A 23556-nucleotide genomic window follows, 5' to 3' on the forward strand; every position below is an offset into this window, starting at 1 on the left:
TTTCTTCGTTGTCGTACACAATAGGATTTTAGTGTTGCAATAAGTTGTTTTTCATGTTGCATCTTTGGTAAAATAAATTTTGTAAAGTGATGAAACATTTTTCATCAAATAATGGAACATCTGAAATATTTTCTTTAAAATATTGTTTACTGATTGATGAAACATCTTAAATATTTTTTTTTTTTTTTGCATGTGGTGAAACACTGTCCGGTATTTGGACTGGGATCGGACGTCCGATCCCTAGTCCTCTCCGATTCTCCCAATCTCCCCCTCTCGTCTGCCTCAACCTCAAGCCAATCGCGCTCACGCTGGGAGCAGACCGGTCGCCGGTGGCGGTATCAGGGAGTAACGTGTTCCGACGAGGGGCGGCTAGCCGGCTATACTGGTAAGCCCCAATCTATAGCCTTAGGGCAGCCACTGAGCCACCCGGGCGGCGGTGAATTTCCCTTTGCTTTTTATGTATTTCTGCAATTGACGGTGCGCTGCTACAGTTTCCTCTCGAAATCTCGATCCATCCGTATGAAGCAGGGAGCATAACGAGCCCTGCCGGCGGGGGGCGAACGACATCGAGGGACGCTTAGCCGCTCGGAGGGCGGTGGATTTTGTTCTCTGGTAGGTATCGTCAGTTCGTCACTATCTCTGAAGCGGTGATACTGTGTACGAATAGATTGTGTTCGATCAGCATGTCAACGTGGTCGGGTGCTGCATCAATGCCTCTCCGTTCAGCAGCGGGAGTGTTCAGTGCTGCCGACAACAGATTGAAGGAGATTGATACCTTGGTAGGGGAGATCCAGATGGATTTTCGGAGCTTACATACGCCTAACTGTGTGTTCAATGGGGAAGAAATAGAGGATGACGACGATGTCGTTGATCCAGAATACCTCGAGATTATGACACTCGCCGGGCAGATCAGATGTGGAGTTCGGGAACTTCAGACTGCTCTAGACCGTAAGCGTATCTACGATAGCAGCTACGGTGATGAGGACAGATCAATGGAGGAAACTCAGGGGCAAGCATGTTGGTTCCCTTCTGCCTCGCAGCTGGAGCTTGTCATTCACTCACTAGATGCTCAGTTGAGGCACTGCCTCCTCTGCCTTGCAATGTTCCCGGCTGATGAGCTCATCAAGAAGAAGATGCTCATCCACTACTGGATTGGCGAGGGGATCGTCCAGTCCGTTACTGCTGGGAAGGACTGCTTTACGGATCTCCTCTCCAGAGGCCTGATACAGCCTGCTTGCCAGCGACAACACTGCAGCAAGGTGCACTACTGCAAGATTCCCCCCATTGTTAGCAACTTTCTTGTTAAGACGGCACATCGCATGGGGTTCTATCAGTTTGATGGTGAAGGCAAACCTATGGAGGATTTTGACAGCGAGAGGTCCCGCCGTGCATGTCTCTGGGAAAGGCAGATCGGTGGAAGAGGCGATGATGTCAATGAACTCTATGGGCCGTCTAGCTGCAAGGATCTGCTCACACTTTACAACTTCAACCGGCAGTATGTCAACATGGATAAGACTTGGTTGTCTAAACAAGCAGAGATGAGCACTCTCCAGCTCGGGCAGTGGAAGCCGTCATGGAGACACCGCATTGAAATTGTGAGCCCCGAGACCCTGGAGGCGGCAACCATGTGCGAGAGCCTAAAGTACCTCAGCCTCCGAGGCATCTCTCTCATTGAGTATATCCCAGACTCTATCGGCAATCTCCAGAATCTCGTGGTGATGGACCTCAGTGCGTGCCACAACTTGGAGAAGTTGTCAGATTCTATCGGCTCACTTCGCAAGCTGCAGTTTTTGGATGTTTCGGAGTGCTATCTCCTGGATGAAATGCCTGAAGGGATAGGAAGCCTGGAGGAACTCCAGGTTCTGAAGGGTTTTCTTGTGGGTGGCGCCACCAGCAAAAGTAACCCATGTCGTCTAGCAGATCTAGCTAGCTTGCCCAAGCTGAGGAAGCTGAGCATTAGCACTGGGCGGCGAGCATTAGTGGTACAGGAAGATGAGCTGAACAAATTGCAAGGGTGCACAGCCCTTGAGTCCTTGACTATAACATGGGGAGCAGCAGCAGCTGCACAAGGGCCGAAGCGTCAACTGATATCTGGTGTTGAAGGAAGCATCAAAGGAACCTCCATGGGATCAGAGCTGTTGCTTCCTCCAAGACTTGAGAAGCTGGACCTGCGGCGCACCCCCATGGAGAACTTGATGCATTTGCTTCATCCAGGAAATGCTGAGAACTTGAAGAGACTGTATATTCGAGGAGGGAAGCTGAAGAGCTTTGGTGATGTGGAAGGTTGGAATGTCGAGACGCTTCGTGTGAGGTTCCTGAAAGTCTTGGAGTGTGATTGGGAGCGACTCAGAGCTTCATTTGGCAAGCTACGTTTTCTGGAGATGCGTGAATGTCCCAATCTAACTTCATGGGAATGCGACGGCGAAGGTGTTTGGAGGGAGGACGATGACAATGGTACCACGCATGTAGGTTGCTTCGACAAATAGCTAGCTAGATTATAGGCAGATAATGGAGGACGAAGCAATTCGGTGCTGTTCGACATGTGCCGGCGCTCGGCTGGCAGAGCAGCTGCAGTAGCTTGAATGGCGGAAGCGGTGGCGGCTGGTCGGGGTGTGGGGTGTTGATGCTGTGCTACGCCGCCGGCAAGTGCAGGGGCAACTTCCACGCCAAGCAGCTGAGCCAGCGCGGCGAGCTGCTCACCGTGGTGTGGCTGCTCGTGGCGCACTTCGGCATGGGTAACCAGTACAGAGTTGAGGCCGGCCACGCCCGCGCCAAGCTCATCACCGAGAACTAGCCTCCTATTGCCGCCGGCACATAACAGCTGAGCATTTCAGAATTCAGATCAGTTCAGACTAAGTTTTTAAAAAATCTCTTTTGTTACTGAAGTTAAAAAGCTTTAGGTTTTGACTTGACTATTGAAGATTTATAACTGTTTAACACTCTTGCGGAGATAAATCCGCGTCAATATGTAAAGATAGCTTTCTTAGTGCCTTTCATAATAGTGATCAAGCTACTTTCTGTAATACAGTTTTCAGTATGTGCAAGCTGTTTTCTGTGGTGCAATTTCCTCTGTTACTGTTAGTCCAAGTCCATATCAGCAAAATGAATAACAAAGAAGCAGATGTTAGCATCATCTCCCATTGACTTTGACTTGTCTGAAGTTTTCGTCTTCTTTAATAAATCTCATACTAATAAGTCATTGTTCATACAGAGTACTACACAAGTACCAAATTTCTTGTGACGACTGAAGACTGTCTCCCAGCTTCTTCAGGAACTGAAGTGTACGACCGGCAGAAATGTTGGACTTGTACATTGGCATTTCGAAGCTATTTGCAATGAAAGTTCATGGCAGTCCATTGTAATCAGGAGAACTGATCGTGGTGTTAGTCGCGTTGAAGTCGATGTAGAAACAGCAACCACTAACTTCTGTTTTGTTCTTTGGCATTTTGCTTCGTACATGGCATTGAATTGCTGAGATATAACTACAGAAGAGAGAGAGCTTAGTACTAATCATCAATGGCTTGCTTCCTTCTGAAACAAAAATTATTGGAGTCTGATGTAAGCCTTTCAAACAGGTTCTTTGTTTTTTGGTCTGTTTGCTGAGGGGACCAAGTTTATTGTTTGCAATCAATTAAAAGACCTCCTCCTTATAATTGTGAATCGAATTTGTTTCAAATGAAATGAGTGTTTCTCTAGTACAGAATTCTGCTGCTACACTAATTCTCCTTCTAATCCCTTTAAACATACTCATCTTTGTAGCTGATTTTGTTTCCATTTGAACGAAATGGCAAGAGATTTCAAGTTTCACCATAGAACACACTAAAAAAAAATAGGAGTATTAAGGAAGTTAACAAGAAATCTTGCCTGATACCAAAACACAACTCCATTCCATCTGTTACTCTCTCTCGGAAATAGATTTAGTTTACACTTTTGATGAACGAATTAAGTTAACAATTAACAAGCAAAACCTAATTCTCAAACTGCACACTGAATTTTGTGCCAAAGATTTAAACTCATTTACCTTTTGCAATTGCAAGAAGAGATCATCTTAATTTGTTTCTCTCTGCAATTTTTTTTTGTTTGCTTTTTGTTCAGAAGAAAGCTCTGCTTCCGTAGAACACCCTTGCACCATCCTTCTTGGGCTGCAGCTTCACCTCTGCCTCCGGCTTCTCCTCCTTCTGGACGACGACGCCATTGTCGCCGTCGAGCTCCATCGGCAGCTTCATCTTGGACAGCGATTCGGTGAACTGCTGCATGCTCTTCATGTACATCTCCATGATCTGCCGCTGCATCGCGCTCTGCTCCGCCTCCATGTCGATATCGCGCAGGGGCGGCGAGTCGAACACGTCTTCCGCGGCGCCCTTCTCCTTGTCCGACGACGACGGCTTGCCGCCGTTGGACGTCGGCGTGTCCGGCGAGCGGCACGACATCGGCGCGGTGGCGGCGTCGTCGGCGTCGGGCCGCGCCTTGCGCGTCACCGCCCTGTTGTCGTCGCTGACGGCGGTGGTCGTCGACGTCGAGGCGTTCTTGCTCCCGTCGTCCGAGGACGCCGGCTTCTCCTCGCGCGGGCTCGTGGCCATCTCGCAGTCGTCGTCGTCCATGGCCTGCGCGTCGGCGAGGTGCAAGAACGGCAGGTACTGCACGGCCATGTCGTCGTTTTCTTTCACCGCGTTAAGGTCAGGGAACTCGATCCTCGCGTAGTCCACCGGTGGCGCTGGCTCGAGGATCACCACCTCCGACGTGATCGACGGCTCGGCGGCGGCGCGCTCCGGCGGCGGGCACGCGTCGCCGGGTGGTCCGGAGTGGAGGGCGAGCGAGAGCCGTATGGTCCCCGCCGGCGAGTGGAAGAGGTCGGTGGACGACAGCGAGAAGTCCTGCGCGAGCCGCGCGCCGTCGGCGGCCGCGACGGCGGCGAGCGGCACGAGCGCGAAGCCGAGGAGCTGGTCGTCGAGCAGCCGCCTGGCGCAGCTCCGCATCCATATCTCGCACTTGAGCACGTCGGTGCCGAGGCGCGCCCGCCTGACGCGCAGCGGCGGGAGGCGCTCGTCGAAGCGCGGGTTGGCGCCGCCGCCCGCCGCGACGCGCGTGTCGAGCGCCGGCGCGTCGTCCGGGCTGGACGTGAGCGCGAGCCTGGCGTACACGTCCTGCGCCGCGTAGATGCAGATGTTGTGGATGCCGCGCGCGCCGTGCACGTAGATGTCCAAGAAGCAGGCGTCCTCCTCTTCCTCCTCCTCGCCTTCTCCCCCATGATCCAGCTCGTACACAAACCTCGCCGACTCCATCATCGATCACCACTACCTTCCAACAAAATCCAACAGTTTCAGACTCTTCACGTACAAATCCTGACAAATTCAGACAAAAACAAACTTGATATATGGAACTTTGACAGGATGTCAAGCAAGAAGAGAGGAGGAAACCATGGCTTCAAGCACTTACAGTTAGTTACAACATGAGAACATGAACAGCAGCAGTAACCTCGAGAAGACGCGAGATGGAGACATTTGTAGCTACGCACGCGAGAAGGGCATGGTTGGTTACACTTGCAAGAGGGAAAGTTAAGCTATGCGTCCGGTTTTTCCCAAACGACACCTGATTGCCTTGCTTCCACACATGGTGTATGTACATGTACTACACGCCTAATTGCCATTGTCTCTCAGCTGTCCACCGGCCGCAGACAAGCAAAATCCAACCGTAACCGTAACCGCTACTTGTCTAACTACTGTCTGCTGCTGCTAGTGTATTGCTGAATCTTGCATCAGCTGCAGACTTCCAAAAGTCAGGCTATGTCAATTGTCAAGTGAGATAATCCTCTGTATGTGTGTGTGTGATAGTGAGGACTGAGGAGGATTGCTTGGCTTTGGCTGCAGTGACACTGTGAAAAAGGATGGCCAACTACCCCCTCCCTTGCAAAGCTAGTAGTGCACAACCATCATATATTTTTCAGATATCTATCTAGCATTCTAGTAGCTCACCACAGCACCATCCACCACTACGTGTTCTTTTTTCTTCATCTTGCTTCTTGTCCACACTCTTGCATCGCAATTCCTTCCTCTCCCGGATCGATTACGATTAGATTATTTGTTGTGCGTCGGTCTCGCTGTCATGTAGTTGTTGTGGTTGCTTGTCTTGGACAAATACGTGATTGGAGCAGAGCGGAAAAGAATAGTTGTGTCCCTTTTCTGATGCGAGCTAGGTTTGACAATAACGTTTTCTCTCTGAAGGATTCGGAGCAATCGGCGCTGTGCAGTTTGGCAGCTGGATGAACCTGACGCTGCTGGATGATCTGGTCCCGTTTTGGTGGACACTGTTCTTGACTGAAGATGCATGTCTGATTTGGTCTTGCGTTTAAAAAAATTAACAATGTCTGTTTTGGTGTTGCGTTTATAGTATTAACTATTACTGGTTTGTGGTGTTAGGGTAGGTCTGGTTCTCTACCCTAATCTTTGTAGTGCCAAATTCTTGGCAGGTTTTAGTATCATCAATTCGTTGGTAGGGTGAAGTTATATTACACATGTTTGGATTTCTACCAATATAAAACTAAATTCAGAAGATATGAAAATGAAAGTTGTAGATTACTGTCAAATTGATCATAGGCATTATCTATGATTAAAATTTAATCCAAACATTTACTATTGCTATTCAAGCTACCAATAATTTAGTAGGCATATTTTAGTTCCATTTGTTCTGTTAACTGCAACGACTAGTCAGAGCACCTTTCTGAAGATGACAATCCCAATGGTAATTTCCATAGGCCGAATCATTCGGAAAATCTTGTTGCCATATATATTCACGATCTTGTAAATATCGTCACATAAGACGAAATGGTTGAAGGGAAGAGGAATATTGCTGCTGCGCGAAGTAACAAGGTGGACGCCAGCCAGCCGAGAGAAAGCAGAGCATAGCACAAAAGCAACTTTCTTTGAAATGATGACTAATTACCTCAGAATTCTCAACTCCGAATTGTGTGTGTATAAATCTTCACTGGTTTACCAACATTTTGCCTTCTAGAAGCGAAGCTCCATCAACCTGTGGTTTGCCAGTTGCCATGTCATTGTTGATTTCAGGTGTCAGAGTGTCCATAACTAGATCCACTCAAAATGCAGAAGAGTCCAGAGCCTGAAGGAACTCCTGCGACGTATGTGTGCTGCAGTACCATACAGAGCTCGTCTACGCGCCGTATATATCATGCATAATCTTGACTCTGAGAACACAAAACAATGGTTGAGTTGTAGAATACTGCTCCTTTGTCTGAACTCGGTTTCAGAGTCTGGCCGGCAGAAGAGAGAAATTGCACTTGGCAAAACAAGTGGCTCAGTTTTTCAGCAAGCAAGTGGATTGAGCCAGGTGCCGGAGAAATGGGGCCTTTTGTCAACTGAATTGGTTGGAAAACACTGACTCTAGACAGTGAAAGGCACCAATTCGAACTTAATTGATCGATGAGCACCAACCACCGACGATCGAGCGGGTCTTGCAAAACAAAAGATAATACATATCTTCAGAACATCATCGTCAGTTTCTTTTTCCTTTCAGAAAGGTAAGAGAGGTTGTCTAATATATTAATTGAGAAGAAATAATCATCAGCAATAATGTCTTGTATTTTGGTCATCTTCTCTGCCTGAAAATCTGATCTCAGAACCCTTCCTAGAATTTGCCGTTTCAGAGGCCAAAATTTTGATATATTGTATTCATACAGTACCAGGAGTTGCTCTACTGCTTACTGTATTAGACCATAACTCATGCTATTTAGGAGAATTTGGAAACTATAGCATTTGGAGTATTTACTGAGGTGAATAATTTGGTGACGTTTTAGTGCTTTTTACTCCACTCCTTTTCCAGAAAGTGATTGCAATGAAAGGCCTTTCTTTTCTTGAACGACTACCAATAGCTCCTGCTGCCATCGACCTTGTTTTTTATTAGACAGGTCAGTGGGAAAAAAAATGGTTTAAAGCGCTGATTAAACCAATTTTCCGTGAATCACAGGAGTGAAATAACGAGGATCTACACGTCACAAGCCAAAAACAACGGCTTGCAGCCAAGAAGTATTATATCATATGGTACTTGTTAGACGAATAGAGTATCAGAGGAATATATTTTTGGTGAAATTATATAGACCAGGAAGTATATTTTGTCCTTAGATCCTACCATGACTATTGCAGTGGTTGGGGTGGTTCAAATGTATGTTTTTCTTTTCTTTAGATGGAACAAACGTAGTACTAACGAGCAAAATAAATATCAATTGGATAGCCTATCAGCACGTGTTATTTATGATAATTCATAAGCATAATTAGTACCAAATATTGACAGTCGGGATAGGGAAGCAGGAAGCTGTACCTGTAGGCCCAAATGTCCAATAGATGAGTCAGCCATTTTCCATGGTGTGTGTGGTCTCCCATTTTGTGATTTTTGTGAAGTGGAGATAGTGGCAGGGATCATGATACGTCGACGCAAAGTTGCAAACACCTTTTGCTGTCCATGCAACAAAAAACAAGTGGCACTACCTCCGGACATCATGCGGCAAAGTTGGCTGGTAATCTGTAGTACGTGCCTGCCACGCTTGTCCACACCACGGCGTGTTTCTGCAAGTCCAAGAGAGGTTGACAAAGCAAACTGAAGGGTCACACAGCAAGCATATATTCACATATACCAGGTACAGAGTTTGGTTGGATTAGGTCTGGATCAACTTTTGTCCACCTCCTTAAACGGGAGCTCAGGGGATCCTTTTTATAGCTCAATAGTCCTTCCAGAAACCCAACAAATTTAGTACTCTCAAAATTTGTATTTTTCCTTTTGACAAAGGTCTCCAGCTTATATTGAAAACTTGGCCTTTGCTTTGCTTGATGCTAAAATTTTGGCAAGATTCATTTCACATTGAGTTAGTTCATCTCGTTCACGCTTCACACTGACTTATGCAATGTGCTAGAGGCCTAGGGCAAAAGGTATAGAATCCCAACCTAACTATTATCACCTAAAAGATTAAGAGTACATTATATACACTAATTTTTTCTCAACCAGTATTAGCAAATGCATAGAAGCCGTGCAGATGACCCGATATGTTAATGCCAGTGTACGCCAAAACGCAATAATATCCACATTAGCACAGAACCACGGAGGCGTCCGACTGTAACATCGCACCTCTTGCACCTATATGTCTCATCTTAACAGTTATTTTTGGAAGAAATGCTTCTTTCTCACCTGATGCATTATTTGGATGCATGCACGCGCGCTGCTTAGTGCAAAAGCTTCTTCTCCTCGGTTCAGAATATGGACACCCATTTATCAACAATAAAACATCAGTGTGAGGCATATGCCTGTCAATCTGTCATCCATTCCTGATCAACCTAACAAGCAACACAAACAAGTCATACAAAACCAAAATAGTTCTGATAAGTCCATATGAAAAAGATTGGATATCTTACGCTTGATGCAAAACCATATGAAGATATGCCATCAAAGAATGTGAAGAAAAACAACCAACGGATACAAACACATAAACAACAGAGAAGAGATGCAGTTAGAGAAAACTTTGAAATTCTGAATTAGCTCGTTGCATTCAGACATCCTTAATTAGATGTTAATTCATGGGAATTCCAATTTCACAAATTTGAGTGACAATACTAAACGAAGAGAACGAGATAACAGGGAAAATATTCACCTGGCTACAGTATGATATGATTGATACCAAGTGGTCTTGATGTATCATTGTGGTTACAGTACAGGGGAACGGGTAAAATATAAATCTTTATTAATATATTTTGTATAGATGTGACCAAAACATTAAACCTTCAAATGAACAGGGGAAACAATTCCACAAGCGTTTATTACAATTTTCGGTTTTTCCACGACACATTGCTTGATTGAAAGTAAAATACCATCAAATAGGCTGTAATATGTAATATCCAAGGAGCCATGCTTCAGAAATGCAGATTAACAAGATTATGTATCACTTCACTGGTTCAATCTTTCTTTTGGAGCCTGAGTGTGAAAGCCTGAAGGGATAAGAGAACTTGCTTGATCCGTTCTCTGATTTGCGCATCAATCAAATTACCATCACTGTCAAACTTTGGAGGCTGCTCAAATGCTTTTACGGCTAGTTCTGGCTTGTTGATGAAGTGAAGATCTAAAAATACCCCGACCTGACGAAGATGGTACTGTGATCTACCCCCTCCAAAGCCACCTCCTGCACTGACAATTGCAGCAGGTTTGTCTGCCCAGCAATTTTGCCCTCTAGAAGCCCAATCAAGTGCATTCTTCAGTGGGGCTACAATTGATACGTGAAGCATATGAGGCGCAAACACATAGATGAGCATCAGAAATACAATATAGCAGGCATGCAGTCCATCCTTTAGGGAATCACTGAATCTTTGGACAAGTTTCTGAGATTTCACTTAATCTGCAGGCTAGTTTCTACAAGTTGTCTAGTGTTGTCTAGTAACTGGAATTTCCAGGGTAGTTATCCATGCCTCTTGTTTTGCTTTAGATATCAACATATCTATTAATCATACAAGGGTGTTACACGATTTAATCATTTTTCTTAATGGTAAGAACACTGAGCATGGTATTGTAGTATATTATGTATATAATCTTATCTGTCAACCAGTAAGTGATAAAATTGTTGCGTATGATATCTTTCAAATTTAAATTGTATGTCCCAAACACAAGTTGAAGAGTGAATTGCTCAATTGGGTTACTCAGATTCAGAATTGCAAGATGGTGCACAGCATAGCATGTATTAAATTGCAGCCAAATGGTAAACTAAATAACTACTAAATGAAAAGAGGCGTGCAGTGAATTTACAGGCCAGCAAAAAAAAATTAAAACAAAGTATATGCTGAAATCAGTATGCCAATCAGAATGCAACCAGAAATGTGAGAGATGTAGGCTATAATCCAAACAAATTGGCTATTGAATTGCTAGAGTACATGAATTGGACTGTAAAGTGTAAACTAATTATACATTTTTGGGAATAGTTTGGCAGGATAGCAGCATAGGTCAAATGCTGAAGCTATGCTACTAGATGCCAGCCTTGACTGAGCTATAGGGTTGTGCGACCCCTAATAAAATACATATAGGTCTAAACAAGTATAGAAACCATGATTTCGTTGGAAGGTATATTTATTTTTACAAGGTAAAGAGCTGGATATTTGGTGGAATGAAAAGGGGCATCAGTTAGCTTGACTGGTACTCCCTCCGGTTTCATTTTAATTGACGTTTTGGACAATGACACGGTCTACAAGATACATCTTTGATCTTATTTTTCTATTATAATATATATAATAAATAAATGCATGTTTACTTTTATTATAATACTTTAAAAGACAAATCTATATATGTTGTTCTAGTTCCTTTAAACTAAATATTATTAAAGTTATTGATGGTCAGAGTTATAAAAGTTTGACCTCAACCTTGTCCAAAACGTCAATTAATATGAAACCGGAGGGAGTAGTTATTAGCACAATAATTCAGTCAAGCACAATAATTCAATTTGAGCTTAAAGAGTAAGTAAAGAATATTGAGGTATTCCTTTCTACTTTATACATAACATTTTGTAAGGAAGGAATAAAGGAAACTGACTTTCTACTTTTTCTAAATCAGTGTTGGAATTCCTTTATCACTTTCCCTACAATACACTTCAGGGCCCTGTAATGTTTCCAACAGAACTATGCGCAACTCTCAACAGGGAACCCACTCATGCATCATGACAACGAGATGGTAACCAGCTCCATTATCTGCGGATCACGAGAATGAAAAGGGACCCCCAAACAAATCGTGCACCATGACATTGATATCCAAATGGAAACGAACCTAATAGCTCAGGACAGTTATCACTTGATGAACTCTGATCTAAAATTGTAGTCTGAACGAACCGAACAGATCACTGAATTGGTACGCACTACAAGCATGCGGATTCCCCCAAATTTATCTGGTCGTATCACCCCTTTATCCATGGCAATTCGTGTGGAAAATAGGCCAGCAATCGCGAATTCGGGCGAGATATTTGGCAACAAATCACATATGGAGGCAGCAGTAGGCACGTACTTGCGATGGAGTAGTTGTACTCGGGGGATCCGAAGAGGAAGCAGTCGGCCTGGCGGACCTTGTCGCGGAAGGCCTCGACGGCGGGAGGGAATCCGCCATCGGCGGTCTCGAGGTCGGTGTTGAGCAGCGGCAGGCCGGAGATGTCGACGTGGTCGACGCGCAGGCCCGGGATGGACTCCTCGCACACCCCCGCGGCTGATCGATCAGCGCCGCCACCGGAGAAGAAGGCGTCAGGTTAACTGATTAAGCCCAAAACTCGCGGGGATGTGGGGGACCAGGGCGAGGGAGCGAAGGGAAGGGAATGGCGTGTGTGTACCGGCGCGGAGGAGGCCGCCGTTGTAGGAGGCCTTGCGGAGGGAGCCGCAGATGGCGGCGACGCGGATGACGGGCCTCGCCGCCGCGGCCTCCATGGTGGTGGTGGTGGTGGTCGTCGTCGTCTTCTCCCTCGGCGGCTCAGGCTGCTGAGTAGGTGACGCGCGCTTGCCAACTGCCAAGTGCCCCCAACTCAGCGGAGATGGAAAGCGAATAAATAGATTTGCCCAGAGTAGGAGGGAAAAGAGGAATAATTAATTCTGAGTTGGTCGCGTGTAGCGAGTGACAAATATAATTTTTAAGAGAAAAGAAAAGGTTTAAAATCGGAGCTCATGGAAAAAGAGGTCGTCGGAGTCGGACCCATCGGCGGCTAACGTTTTTCTTTATCTCTTTCTCTTTCTTTATTACTCCCTCCGTCTCTAAATGATTTTTTTTAAAACATGTTTAATCATTTATCTTATTAAAAAATTTTGTTAATATTATTCAAAAAATTTAGTAGTATTATATTTAACAATGAATCAAATGATAGTAACAGAATTAATAATTACTTAAATCTTTTAAATATGACGAATGGTCAAATATGTTTAAAAATATTAACGGCATCAAATATTTAACGACGGAGGGAGTATTATCGTACCGCTCCATCTTTTTCCACAGCGTCCGTCACCATTATTGGTTAGTGTGGACTAATCACCATTATTGGTTAGTGCAGGACTAATTTTCTCTGCTCTCCGTTTGTTATCATTTTCGTCTTCGCGTGACTATGAACAGAATTTGTCAGTTGAATGAAACAGCATCAAAACAAAATTCATTTTTAGCAAGATATGTGATGAAGTTCTACAGTAGTTCTGATTATTTGCATGTTTTGTACTGTACCTAGATGGCTTTTTTTTGGAACATGTACCTAGATGGCTAGATTGAAATTATTTCTGTATGCGCGAGCAGACAAAACCCGGCAAACTGAGATGTTGCATTGGGTTTGGACCGATTTTTTTATCATTTTAACTTTTTAGGAAATTATTTTTTAAATAAACCTTGCTAAAAACTTCAAACAGAAAAACCTTAACCTTATCAACATCAATGTTGATGCTAAGACCAAACATCTAAGCACCACGTACATTGGCATCGAAAAACTTATCGAGGTGATACAAATTCTAGGTCAGCAGGGGTCACCGCCAATCGTGAGAGAGGTCGGTACTCTTGGGCTAGAGATATCTCAGGCCCAGTCACCGAAGGAAGTTGGCCGGCCCAACAGGTAAAGGAATCGAAATGGTAACAAATCGCTCTTGGGCTTCGCCGACGAGTTCCCGGCGGCCGGCGCGGAGGATGATGCACAGAGCCAGCGTACAGTGGCCGAACTCGGGACTTGCAAGCCTGGAGAGAGACATTAATGCCCTTTTTAGTTTTCAAAACAAAACTTTTCATGCTATCACATCGAATCTTTAGACACATGCATATATTATTAAATATAGACAAAGAAAACCAATTACACAGATTGTCTAATTGCGTCATAATTTCACAATGTTATGCTACAGTAAATATTTGCTAATAACAGATTATTTAGGTTTAATAAATTCGTCTCGCAGTTTTCTAACGGAATCTGTAATTTATTTTGTTATTAGATTACGTTTAATACTTTTTCAGCTTTTTCAATGTGAAGGCCACGAGGAAGGCTAGCTCCTCAGCTTTTTCAGTCCTGCTCATCTGCTCTGATCTTCTCCACTCCTCCCCATCTGCACACTGCACACCATCTTGGCTCTTGCTATGCGGAGCACTACTCTCTCTTTCAAGCCATTTCACTGCCTTTTGACCATTGATCGAGTTTCGCTGGTGGCGCAGGCAGGAGGAGATACTAGTACTAGCATCCAATGAGGAGCGGCCACATGCATACCTGTATCTGCGACCACGCGTGGAAGCTGCCCTTCTGCTTTGCTGCTAGCTGCTGCCCCATTGAAGGAAAGTGAAGCACCAGTCTGTTGCATTCACGGCTTTAGATTCGTTTTGATTCTTTTTGGACGGGTGTGTTTGAATAGTCGACGCCTCTCAACGGGCTGCTGCCTTGTGGCCTGATGCATCACGGCTTTGGCTGTGTTTAGTTCTACTTTAAAATTAAAAATTTAAAAAAATTAGAACAATATGACATAAAAGTTGAAAATTATATATGTAGGAAAGTTCGATGTGACAGAAAAGTTGAAAGTTTAAAGAAAAAAGTTGAAATCTAAATAAACCCTTTATGCAAAGAGTATTGTATAACTCATATAAAATTAGATACATTCGGGGCTGGTTAGATCATCTAGCAAGTTTGTTTACTCTGTCATATCGAATGTTTGAACACATACGTAAAGTATTAAATATAGAAAAAACACTAATTACACAGATTGCGTGTAAATTGCAAGACAAATCTTTTAAGCCTAATTGCTGCATGATTTGACAATTGTTATTAGACTACGTTTAATACTTTAAATGTGTTTATGTATATCCGACGTAACAAACGGCAAAAAAATTTTACCCCTAGATCTAAACACAGCCATAACCATGGATCAATAAAACAACATGTTTATATGCATTTGTAGCCGTTTACAACCGTTAGTTAAATTGAGTGAGACGGTTGGATCTTATACATAGCAATTTACTTATACAAACGCGCGCGGTCAATCTGTATCCTGAAGCGCATGGCGGAACGGCTTGCCGGACCCCCGGAGGAAAGGCTTTGCGCTCGCGAGGCGATTTCTGGGGAGAAACCGCAGCGACCACCAGTTTTCGCCGTTGCAAATGATCCTACAACTACAAGGCTACAACCGCACGCCAAACTGGGAGTAACTGCATTTTTGACCACACCAAAACTGCAATCACCTCACTCATCCAGTCATCCCGCCTCTCACTTCCATGTCGGCCAAAGGTTTTCCCGGTACCACTAGTCAGCGTGTGACCGAGCAGCTTGACCAGCGCGAGTGATACAGTACCTGGCTTTGACGTGAGACGGGAGGCACGGGGCCCACAGGCCCAACCCAACGCATCCGATTGAACGTTTCTGAACGCCTCGGTCACCGCGGATGATCGATGCGCGGCCCCGGCCAAGCTGCCATGCAGCGCTGCGTCTATTTCAAGCTCACCGGCTACTGCTCGTAGAGCCAAGAACCGGAGCTATTTTAACTATTCATACCACTGTAGCAGCGGAAAGCCGGACTAGATATATAAACCTTGTGGCGATCCGATCGTGTTCGTCCATGGCCGACGAGGGGTCGTCGCGCGCCGAGCTGATCGAGGCTTCGCCGGCGCCGGCGCTGGACCTTCCGTCGCCGCCGCGGAAGCCGCGGGGCCGGCCGCTGGGGTCCAAGAACAAGCCCAAGCCGCCGGTGGTCGTGACGCGGGAGAGCGAGGCGGCGATGCGGCCCGTCGTGCTGGAGCTCGGCGCCGGCTGCGAGGTGGCCGCCGCGGTGGCCGCGTTCGCGCGGCGCCGACGCGTCGGCGTGTCCGTGCTCTGCGGCCGCGGCACCGTCGCCGCCGTCACGCTCCGGCTCCCGACCTCGCCGCCCGCCGCGGTGAAGCTGCACGGGCGGTTCGAGGTGCTGTCCCTGTCCGGGACGGTGCTGCCGTCCGCGGCCGGAGAGGGGGCCGCGCCGCCGCCGCCGTTCTCGGTGTCTCTAGCTGGGGCGGGCGGGCAGGTGATCGGCGGCACGCTCGCCGGGGAGATGACGACGGCGGACGGGTTGGTGGTGGTGGCCGCCACGTTCGGGAGCGCCGAGGTGCACCGGTTGCCCGCTGATGAGGACGACGAGGCCACCGGCAGCCGCGGCGGTGAGGAGCGGAGGCATCCACAGCAGCAGCCGCCGCAGACGGTGGCGGCCACGAGCGCCGTCGACGTGGGGCTGCTTGGGTACGGCGGCGGTGTGGGGGTTGCCGGCGGTGCGAGTGGCGGGCAGGTGGGCCGCCACCAGCAGCAGCAGCAGCAGGCCGAGATGGTCTTGTGGGCCCAGTCGCCAGGCTCAGTCGGCCCGGCCCATCCTGCCACGAGTCGTTACTAGCCACTAGCCAGCACGGTAGTTTAACGTTTCTTTCTCCCGGCATGGTGATGGCGTCATGATGCCACCCTACCATCGTACATTACGTACTGGGGTATTTCACGTCTACTACTTCTACATGGGATGGTTGTGCTTGGTATAAATTGGCTCCAAACTTCACGGCAGTTATTTTAGGATGTATTCTGTGGTTAATTATGTTGCTTTTTGAGTTTGAGAGATTGAGAGTTTACCATGCAGGAAACGACTAGCCAAGCAGAGAATGTGCTCCCTCGGTTCTTTCCAACTTCCCCACATCTGCTGTGCTGTGCATATTGTGGTAAGTAGGGGGTAGGCAAAGCCACAACTACTAGAGAGTAGAGGTATCACTCACCGAAACAGGCTTCTTTGTTATCGATGGCGAAAATAGAAGATTGATACTCCTACGTTGATGTTGTCGGGAAGGCGCGAGAAATTGTGGAGTTTCCGATGCAGTCCATGCAAGCCTAAAGTTGACCCCTCAAAAGGCAGGTTGTCTTTTCATTGCATATGCAGTGTGATTATGTAAACAGTAAACTCAACCGCTCCGTTTATTACTCCTCAGAGCATCTCCAACAGGCTCTCTAAATATCTATTTGGCTAACTCTCTATCTAATTTGACAAGTCAGACAAGTTGTTTACTCCATCAGCCTCTCCATTTATCCTCTCTATTCTGAGCGTATGACAGTGGGACCCACATGTCAGTCTCTGCAACCCTTTCTTCTTCCTCATTCTTCTCCCCCCTTTTCCCCAAGCCCCCCCCCCCCACCGGCGCCACCGCCCCATCTCCCCATCCGGCATCCGCCCATCCCTATCCGCCGCCGCCGCCGCCCCATCCCCATCTGTCGCCGTCGCTCGGGGCAAGCTTGGGTGGACGTGGGGCGGCCAACCGGGTGGACGTCGCCTTCTGCGGCGGCACGCGCGCGGGGGGTGGACACGAGGAGGAAGAGGTCGTGATGGGGTCGGCGGCAAGGGCGGTGATGGTGGCGGTGAACGCGGACCCCCGTCAGGGGCCCCAAGCTCGGGTGGGCGCGGGGCGGATCTGGCGACGGTGCCGACGACGGTGGCATCCGGCAACGACGACCTCGGAGACGACGGTAGCGGACGGCGACCTTGGCAGCTATAGCGGATCCGATGACGGTGGCGACGGTGGCTGGCGACGGAGCCGACGACGGCTGGCGACGACGGCGGCGCCCGGCAACGACGACCTCGGCAGCAGCGGTGTATGGCAATGGCGTCTCGATGACGACGGTAGCGGACAGAGAAAGGGGTGAGGGGTGCCTGTCGACATAGGGCCCACGATTGGCTAGACTATTTTGGCCGGCTAAATTTGGTCAGCGAGATGGCTTGGCCATCCAGATAGCCAGGCTGTTGGAGTGCGAAATTGAGTATTAACTTAGAGAGTGGGATAAGAATACTGTTGGAGATGCTCTTATAAGTGAGTATGACTACTTATATAAGTGAGTATGATATTTCCATTTTTAAGAACTAGTAGTTAACTATATTATTGTCTTCGCTCTTAGTGCAGAGATACAAGTCATAAAGTATCCAAGTATATCTATAACAAAGGCCGAGTTTAGTTCCAAAATTTTTCTTCAAACTTCCAACTTTTCCATCACATCAAAACTTTCCTACACATATAAATTTTCAACTTTTTCATCACATCGTTCCAATTTCAACTAAACTTCCAATTTTGGCGTGAACTAAACACATTTGGGTGTGTTTAGTTAACTTCAAACTTCCAAAAATTATATCACATCAGATATTTGGACACATGTATAGAGCATTAAATATGGACGGAAAAAAAACTAATTGCACAATTTGCATGTAAATTGTGAGACGAATCTTTTGAGCCTAATTACGCCATGATTTGACAATGTGATGCTACAGTAAACATTCGTCTCGCACTTTACAGGCGGAATCTGTAATTTGTTTTGTTATTAGTCTACGTTTAATACTTGAAATGTCTGTCCGTATACGTCAAAAAAACTTTGGAGGAGGAACTAAACACGACCAAAGATAAAAATTTCTTGTGTACCCTGAAACTTTATCCAACCCTTTCTATGTGTTTAAATTTTTCTCATTCTATTGTATACCCTCGAATTTTAGTTTGGAATTCTTTCACACTCTTCTTATTAGTTGGCCATTAAATTTCTATCATAAGGTATATTTTGCCCTTGGTATGAAGGTAAATTATGGAGGTATATTGTTGGATGGTAGAAATTTGTTATACAAGTCTATTATATCTATGAGTTTGTTATGCGATATATTGTTTACCATACAATTTATCTGTACATATGACATAAAAAATATATTAATTTTATAGTTATTAAATTTGTCGTATAAAACAAATATATTGTACTTCTATAAAAAAAATAAGCTACACATACAATTTTTAATAATTAAAAATATTATTTTTATGTCATGTCTAAAAATAAATTTTATAGTAAATAATATATCGCATTTCAAACTCATAAATATAAAAGTCTCATAAAACAAATTTCTATACTCCATAAATTTATATGTTTCATACTATACGGAAAATAGACTTTTTTTCATAAGAATCTTACGGTGAACTAATGGTCAACTAATAGAAGAAGGGATATAAAAGTGACCGAAACTAAAATTCGGGGATATACAAGTGAATGAGTAAAATTCAGTAGAATATAAGAGATTGGTCACAGTTTTAAGAGTACACAAAAAAATTTATCAATAACAAACCATGACTACTGCTCCCTCCCTCTTGAAATAAGTTCTTTTTTCACCCTTCTTAATGCAATTATTCATTTTTTTTCTATTTTGAACGTATATATTCTCTATTATCACAAAGTACTCCATATAGTAGTACAATGGTTACTAAAAACTAAATTTATTTTGGAACAAAGATTACTCTCGAATGGAGGGTGTAGTGTGCTAGCAAGTGTAGTGACCAGATCACTGGAAAGGCAGTTGAGTCTGAAGGAGCGAGAGGTCCAGGTTTACAGCGGCCGCACCACCCTCGTGCTACTCGTTCAGCTTTATTTCCTGCTGCTTGCCTGTGACTGCGTACAGGCACAGAGACTGCAGCGAAAAGGGTGAAGCAATATTGGATTGTTCCCCCGACCAGAAGGCCGCGCATGCTAAGCACTGTCGCCGCGGGCGTCGCACTGTCGCAGGCAATGTCGTACATACTTGTACGTGGTTGTGGAGGACGAAGCGGGGGTAATCGATCGATCTCGCCGGCTGGATTGCTTTGCTGCCCAAAGCGATCTCTGCAACTGCAATGCGCTGCGTGTCTGTCCTACATGGCTACATGCACCGATGCTGTGGCTACATTTCCCTTCCTTTTTGCGAGGTTATATGATCAGAGTCGTGACTCGTGAGTAGGGCCGGGACGATGTCATCCGTGGGCCGACATATCTAATGGGTTGGGCTGAGTGGTCGACAAGGCCGAAAGATCGGTGAGAAGCTGACACGATAGAAAGGCTTTCCACATGTTTCAGCCCATAAGATTGCTCGTATCACAAGGATAAGTAGCTTTTTGATGATTATACGAAAGATAAAGTACACCGAAAATCCCTCAACTTGTCATCTTGTCTTCGAGTTATAAAATCATCCTTAAACCATAAAAACGAATATAACGCATGTAAAATAGAATACAACGTATCCCTAAACTTAGAAAACCAATGCAAACTATGTCCCTCAACAGTTTTGATTTCTGTTATGTATGACGTGGCAGATGACTTAGTGTAGAACCCACGTGAGCCCCAGACGCGAGCCTTTTCTTCCCCTTCCTTCACCACCTCTCTTTCTCTATCTCCTCTCCACGAGCGGCGGGGAGCAGCTGGGCACGGGCGGCGGGAGGAGCGGCGCGCGGGCGGCGAGCTGTGCGGGAGTAGCTCACGCGCTCCTCCCGCGACGTCGTCGTCATCGACTACTCCATCGCGGCCGTCTCCCCGGGTGGCATGTTCATCCAGGTCGAGTACGATGACGACTCAACCGGCGCCGTGGACATGCGTCGCCTCGCCGGTGACAACGACGTACGAGCACCACGTGCACGCGGAGGCCTTCAAGCGGCTTATAAGATTGCTCATATCACAAGGATAAGTAGCTTTTTGATGATTATACGAAACACAAGAAGGAAAAAAACGACAAGTACAAAGGTCAGGTTAGCGTGGGCCTTGGATTATGACGCTCAATTATTCCGTGGCCACTAAGCTAAGCAACTCTGTCAGGTTGAAAAGAGCAGAGGCCAACAACAAAAAGCAAGGAAACGGTAGTGTACGTGTGTGGTGGCGCATGTCTTCCAACTGCAGCCGTGAACAATTCCAAAGTTCCAAACAAATTCAAAGTTCGCAACGACCAGTGGAATGGCTTGGGCCATACTTTTCCCGGTAAGCGTAGCATGTGGTTCCATGATTCTGTCCACTGGGGAAAAAGATAATTCCTTCGCCTCCATCGATTTGCCTACATAAGCACGAAGGCTCTGATTAAGCTACCAATCACGCACTAAACCGATCCCAAGAAAATGGAAGGCTCGACGTCACCGAAGGCGTTGAGAGTTGCGGCGATCTCCGGCTCGCTGCGGAGGGGCTCCGCCAACACCGGCCTCATCCGCGCCGGTACGTACGTACATCGATCGTCTCTCCTGCAGCTCAGGCTGATCGATCCGTTTCGTTTTTTCGTTTCGTCTCATGTGTGGCTGCTCTGATTCTGACTGAACTGCAGCCAAGGAGATATGCGAGGAGTCCATCCCGGGGATGGTTATTGACCACGTCGACATCCCCGACCTGCCGCTGCTCAACACCGACATGGAGGTTGACGACGGCTTCCCGCCGGCCGTCGAGGCGTTCCGGGCCAGTGTCCGCGCTGCCGACTGCTTCCTCTTCGCCTCTCCCGAGTACAACTACTCCATCTCAGGTACGTGCTCTGGTGCTCATGACCTCATGTCAACTCTCCTGTGACGGAAGAGGATCCTCTGATGTACTTCCCCCTGACGTAGCCACTAACAGGTGGGGCCGTGAGCTGTGAGGCCCACATGTCAGTCACCACTCTCTTTTGACTTCATGTCAGAGGATCCCAATCCTCCGGTGACATATGCCATTCAGGCACAAAGCAATTGGCTTGCCAGGTCGTTGATTGATTATGAAGTTCTTTACTGCTCGTGGAGAATGAGTGAATAGAGAACCAAAATTGAAAAACAAAGTAAATTTAGGTTCTTTTTTGTTTGGGCAATTTAGTTTTGTGATGGCTATGGGTCCAGTAAGGAGGCATGGGCCCACTAGTCAGCGAGAGAAATGTTACTTTTTTTCCAATTAGACCCGTCATGTTTTTATTCTGTCAGAAAAAAAAATGCGTGAGATATTTTTCAGGTGAGCCCTCTGTGTCTACAACTGTTTGATGTACGCATATCCTGTGCAGGTCCTCTGAAGAACGCGTTGGACTGGGGATCAAGGCCGCCCAACTGCTGGGCTGACAGAGCCGCCGCCATCGTGAGCGCGTCCGGAGGCTCCGGTGGCAGCCGATCAATGTACCACATCAGGCAAGTCGGGGTTTTCTTGGACATCCATTTCATCAACAAGCCTGAAGTGTTCATCAAAGCACATCAGCCTCCGAAAAAATTCGACAGCGATGGCAATTTGATTGATCCGGAGATTAAAGAAGAGCTCAAGGATATGCTCCTGTCACTGCAAGCTTTCGCCCTGAGGCTCCAGGGCAAACCTGCAAACTCTAAACATGCAGCTTAAGCGGGTTTTCAGAAAAAAAAACTGGATGAATAGAACTCATTGGATTCTAGGACAACTTATCTTAACGCCGAACAATTGTGTAGCCGTGATTTGAACGGTAGCTTAAATAAATCTTTTGGTTGTGTAACTTGTTCATCTTGATGGAATTACCAAACCACACTTTCCTTTTCTGTTCACAGAATGCATTCGATACCATGCTTTCTACTACTGCATATTTTTAGTTCAGATAGAAGCCTTGCAATTGTTGATTTCACTTGTCATGACTTTGTGCTATCTCTTCGCGGTTTCTGTCATAAGAGCAAGACTAGCTAGCTCTGAGACTCTGAAAGGATTGTTCAGATTAACTATATTCGAAACACAGCTACAAATTAACATACAGTACACGTATTTCGGATATCTGTACCAGCTGACTGCTGTGCATGCTCTGTTCTGTTCTGAGTTCTGATGATCATATATAAACTGGGTTTCACAAGGGACCACAGGTTAGATCTGGAACGATTTTCACATTGAGCTAAACGCCTAAATATATATCGGCGATGAGCTCCGGCCGGCAGCCTTGCGGTCCAGCAGCATGGGTACCAACATGCATGATGTTTCAACAATTCGGTTACCAAGAGGAGGAGGAGGACCTAGCTTGTGGTCCTTGGTCATGTCGATCCGTTCATGTGTAGTTCTTCGTTATCTCATGTTGTCCACTGATTGAATCTATCTAGTACGTACTGTTGTAGTACAGAATGTGATTCTGCCCAATCTTGTTTATTGGACCCTGCCATTCTGTACGAACTTCAACTTGTGTGCTGATTTTTTTTTTTTTACTGCATACTTCATTTCATCCCCAGAACACCAGTATGGCAGTATAGTAGCACTACAATGACGAGTTGACGACTACTCATAGTGGTATAGCACATAATGTGATTATATCCGACAAAAATATAATGCTGAATTTTACCTCATCCCTCCACGCCGGACAGTCATTCATTGTCTCCTTATGGATCTACCCCAATCAAGCACGAGTTCATTGGTACTGAATTAATTCTCATCAGTCATCAGTGCATCATTGTTCATGCCTGTCGACTAGAATCGTCTCAATTTGGCTTTCTCCATGCATGGCCTGTGCTATTGCTACACTATATGCACACCAACTTTCACTAATTCTTCTTCATGGTGCTATTTGTTTTCATTCAACACATTTGGGTCGGATTGATCACGGATGGTCCTCGAACACTGACGAGTCATAATCGAGATACCCCGCTGTATAAGAAGTTCAATCTTGATTATATTCTTGTGTCCTCATGGCGCACAAAAGCCTTACACGTCTACATATGTGAAATTCTTTTTACATAATGGATATTAAACCCGGACTTTGCTATAATTGAAGCTACAACCATTTATTACAAAATTAATGGCACGAAACCTAAACATAGATATACCAGCATACATATTAT

The 23556-nt window shown here is 46.0% G+C and overlaps 5 protein-coding genes and 1 long non-coding RNA gene across 9 annotated transcripts; 3 read left to right on the plus strand and 3 right to left on the minus strand.

Annotated features, from left to right (window-relative positions):
* The first annotated feature begins 242 nt into the window (after nucleotides 1-242).
* Nucleotides 243-3023, plus strand: LOC4325754 (disease resistance RPP13-like protein 4). Its single transcript, XM_015759025.3, has 2 exons — nucleotides 243-385; nucleotides 492-3023. The coding sequence occupies exon 2, from the start codon at nucleotides 684-686 to the stop codon at nucleotides 2484-2486; it is 1803 nt and encodes a 600-aa protein (XP_015614511.1). The 5' UTR covers nucleotides 243-385; nucleotides 492-683; the 3' UTR covers nucleotides 2487-3023.
* An 84-nt stretch (nucleotides 3024-3107) lies between these two features.
* On the minus strand, nucleotides 3108-5472 carry LOC4325399 (uncharacterized). Of its 4 annotated transcripts, none has more exons than XR_010738819.1 (3): nucleotides 5437-5472; nucleotides 4022-5294; nucleotides 3108-3482 (listed from the first exon to the last, which is right to left on the minus strand). XR_010738819.1 is itself a non-coding variant. In XM_015759037.3 (2 exons), exon 2 carries the CDS (start codon nucleotides 5283-5285, stop codon nucleotides 4092-4094), a length of 1194 nt encoding a protein of 397 aa, XP_015614523.1. In that variant the 5' UTR covers nucleotides 5286-5294; nucleotides 5437-5472; the 3' UTR covers nucleotides 3866-4091. The 4 variants fall into 4 exon arrangements, 2 of the variants coding, with proteins under 2 accessions (XP_015614523.1, XP_066162900.1); XR_001540751.3 differs by having other exon boundaries at nucleotides 4022-5342; XM_015759037.3 differs by lacking the exon at nucleotides 3108-3482 and having other exon boundaries at nucleotides 3866-5294.
* A 1276-nt stretch (nucleotides 5473-6748) lies between these two features.
* Nucleotides 6749-9338, minus strand: LOC136354930 (uncharacterized). The gene is made up of 3 exons (XR_010738820.1): nucleotides 9193-9338; nucleotides 8332-8576; nucleotides 6749-7467 (listed from the first exon to the last, which is right to left on the minus strand). It is a non-coding gene; the product is annotated as an uncharacterized lncRNA (long non-coding RNA).
* Nucleotides 9339-9718: 380 nt separating this feature from the next.
* LOC4325400 (probable NADPH:quinone oxidoreductase 1) lies at nucleotides 9719-12577 on the minus strand. The gene is made up of 3 exons (NM_001401829.1): nucleotides 12353-12577; nucleotides 12037-12231; nucleotides 9719-10258 (listed from the first exon to the last, which is right to left on the minus strand). Exons 1-3 carry the CDS (start codon nucleotides 12444-12446, stop codon nucleotides 9954-9956), a joined length of 594 nt encoding a protein of 197 aa, NP_001388758.1. The 5' UTR covers nucleotides 12447-12577; the 3' UTR covers nucleotides 9719-9953.
* A 2904-nt stretch (nucleotides 12578-15481) lies between these two features.
* Nucleotides 15482-17867, plus strand: LOC9270289 (AT-hook motif nuclear-localized protein 28). Its single transcript, XM_015784848.3, has one exon. It carries the CDS (start codon nucleotides 15576-15578, stop codon nucleotides 16371-16373), a length of 798 nt encoding a protein of 265 aa, XP_015640334.3. The 5' UTR covers nucleotides 15482-15575; the 3' UTR covers nucleotides 16374-17867.
* Nucleotides 17868-20864: 2997 nt separating this feature from the next.
* LOC4325401 (probable NADPH:quinone oxidoreductase 2) lies at nucleotides 20865-22287 on the plus strand. The gene is made up of 3 exons (NM_001401830.1): nucleotides 20865-20986; nucleotides 21093-21284; nucleotides 21786-22287. The coding sequence occupies exons 1-3, from the start codon at nucleotides 20893-20895 to the stop codon at nucleotides 22109-22111; spliced, it is 612 nt and encodes a 203-aa protein (NP_001388759.1). The 5' UTR covers nucleotides 20865-20892; the 3' UTR covers nucleotides 22112-22287.
* The last annotated feature ends 1269 nt before the right edge of the window (nucleotides 22288-23556 follow it).

Source organism: Oryza sativa, chromosome 1 (genome assembly GCF_034140825.1).
Source record: "Oryza sativa Japonica Group chromosome 1, ASM3414082v1".
Lineage (NCBI taxonomy): Eukaryota > Viridiplantae > Streptophyta > Magnoliopsida > Poales > Poaceae > Oryza > Oryza sativa.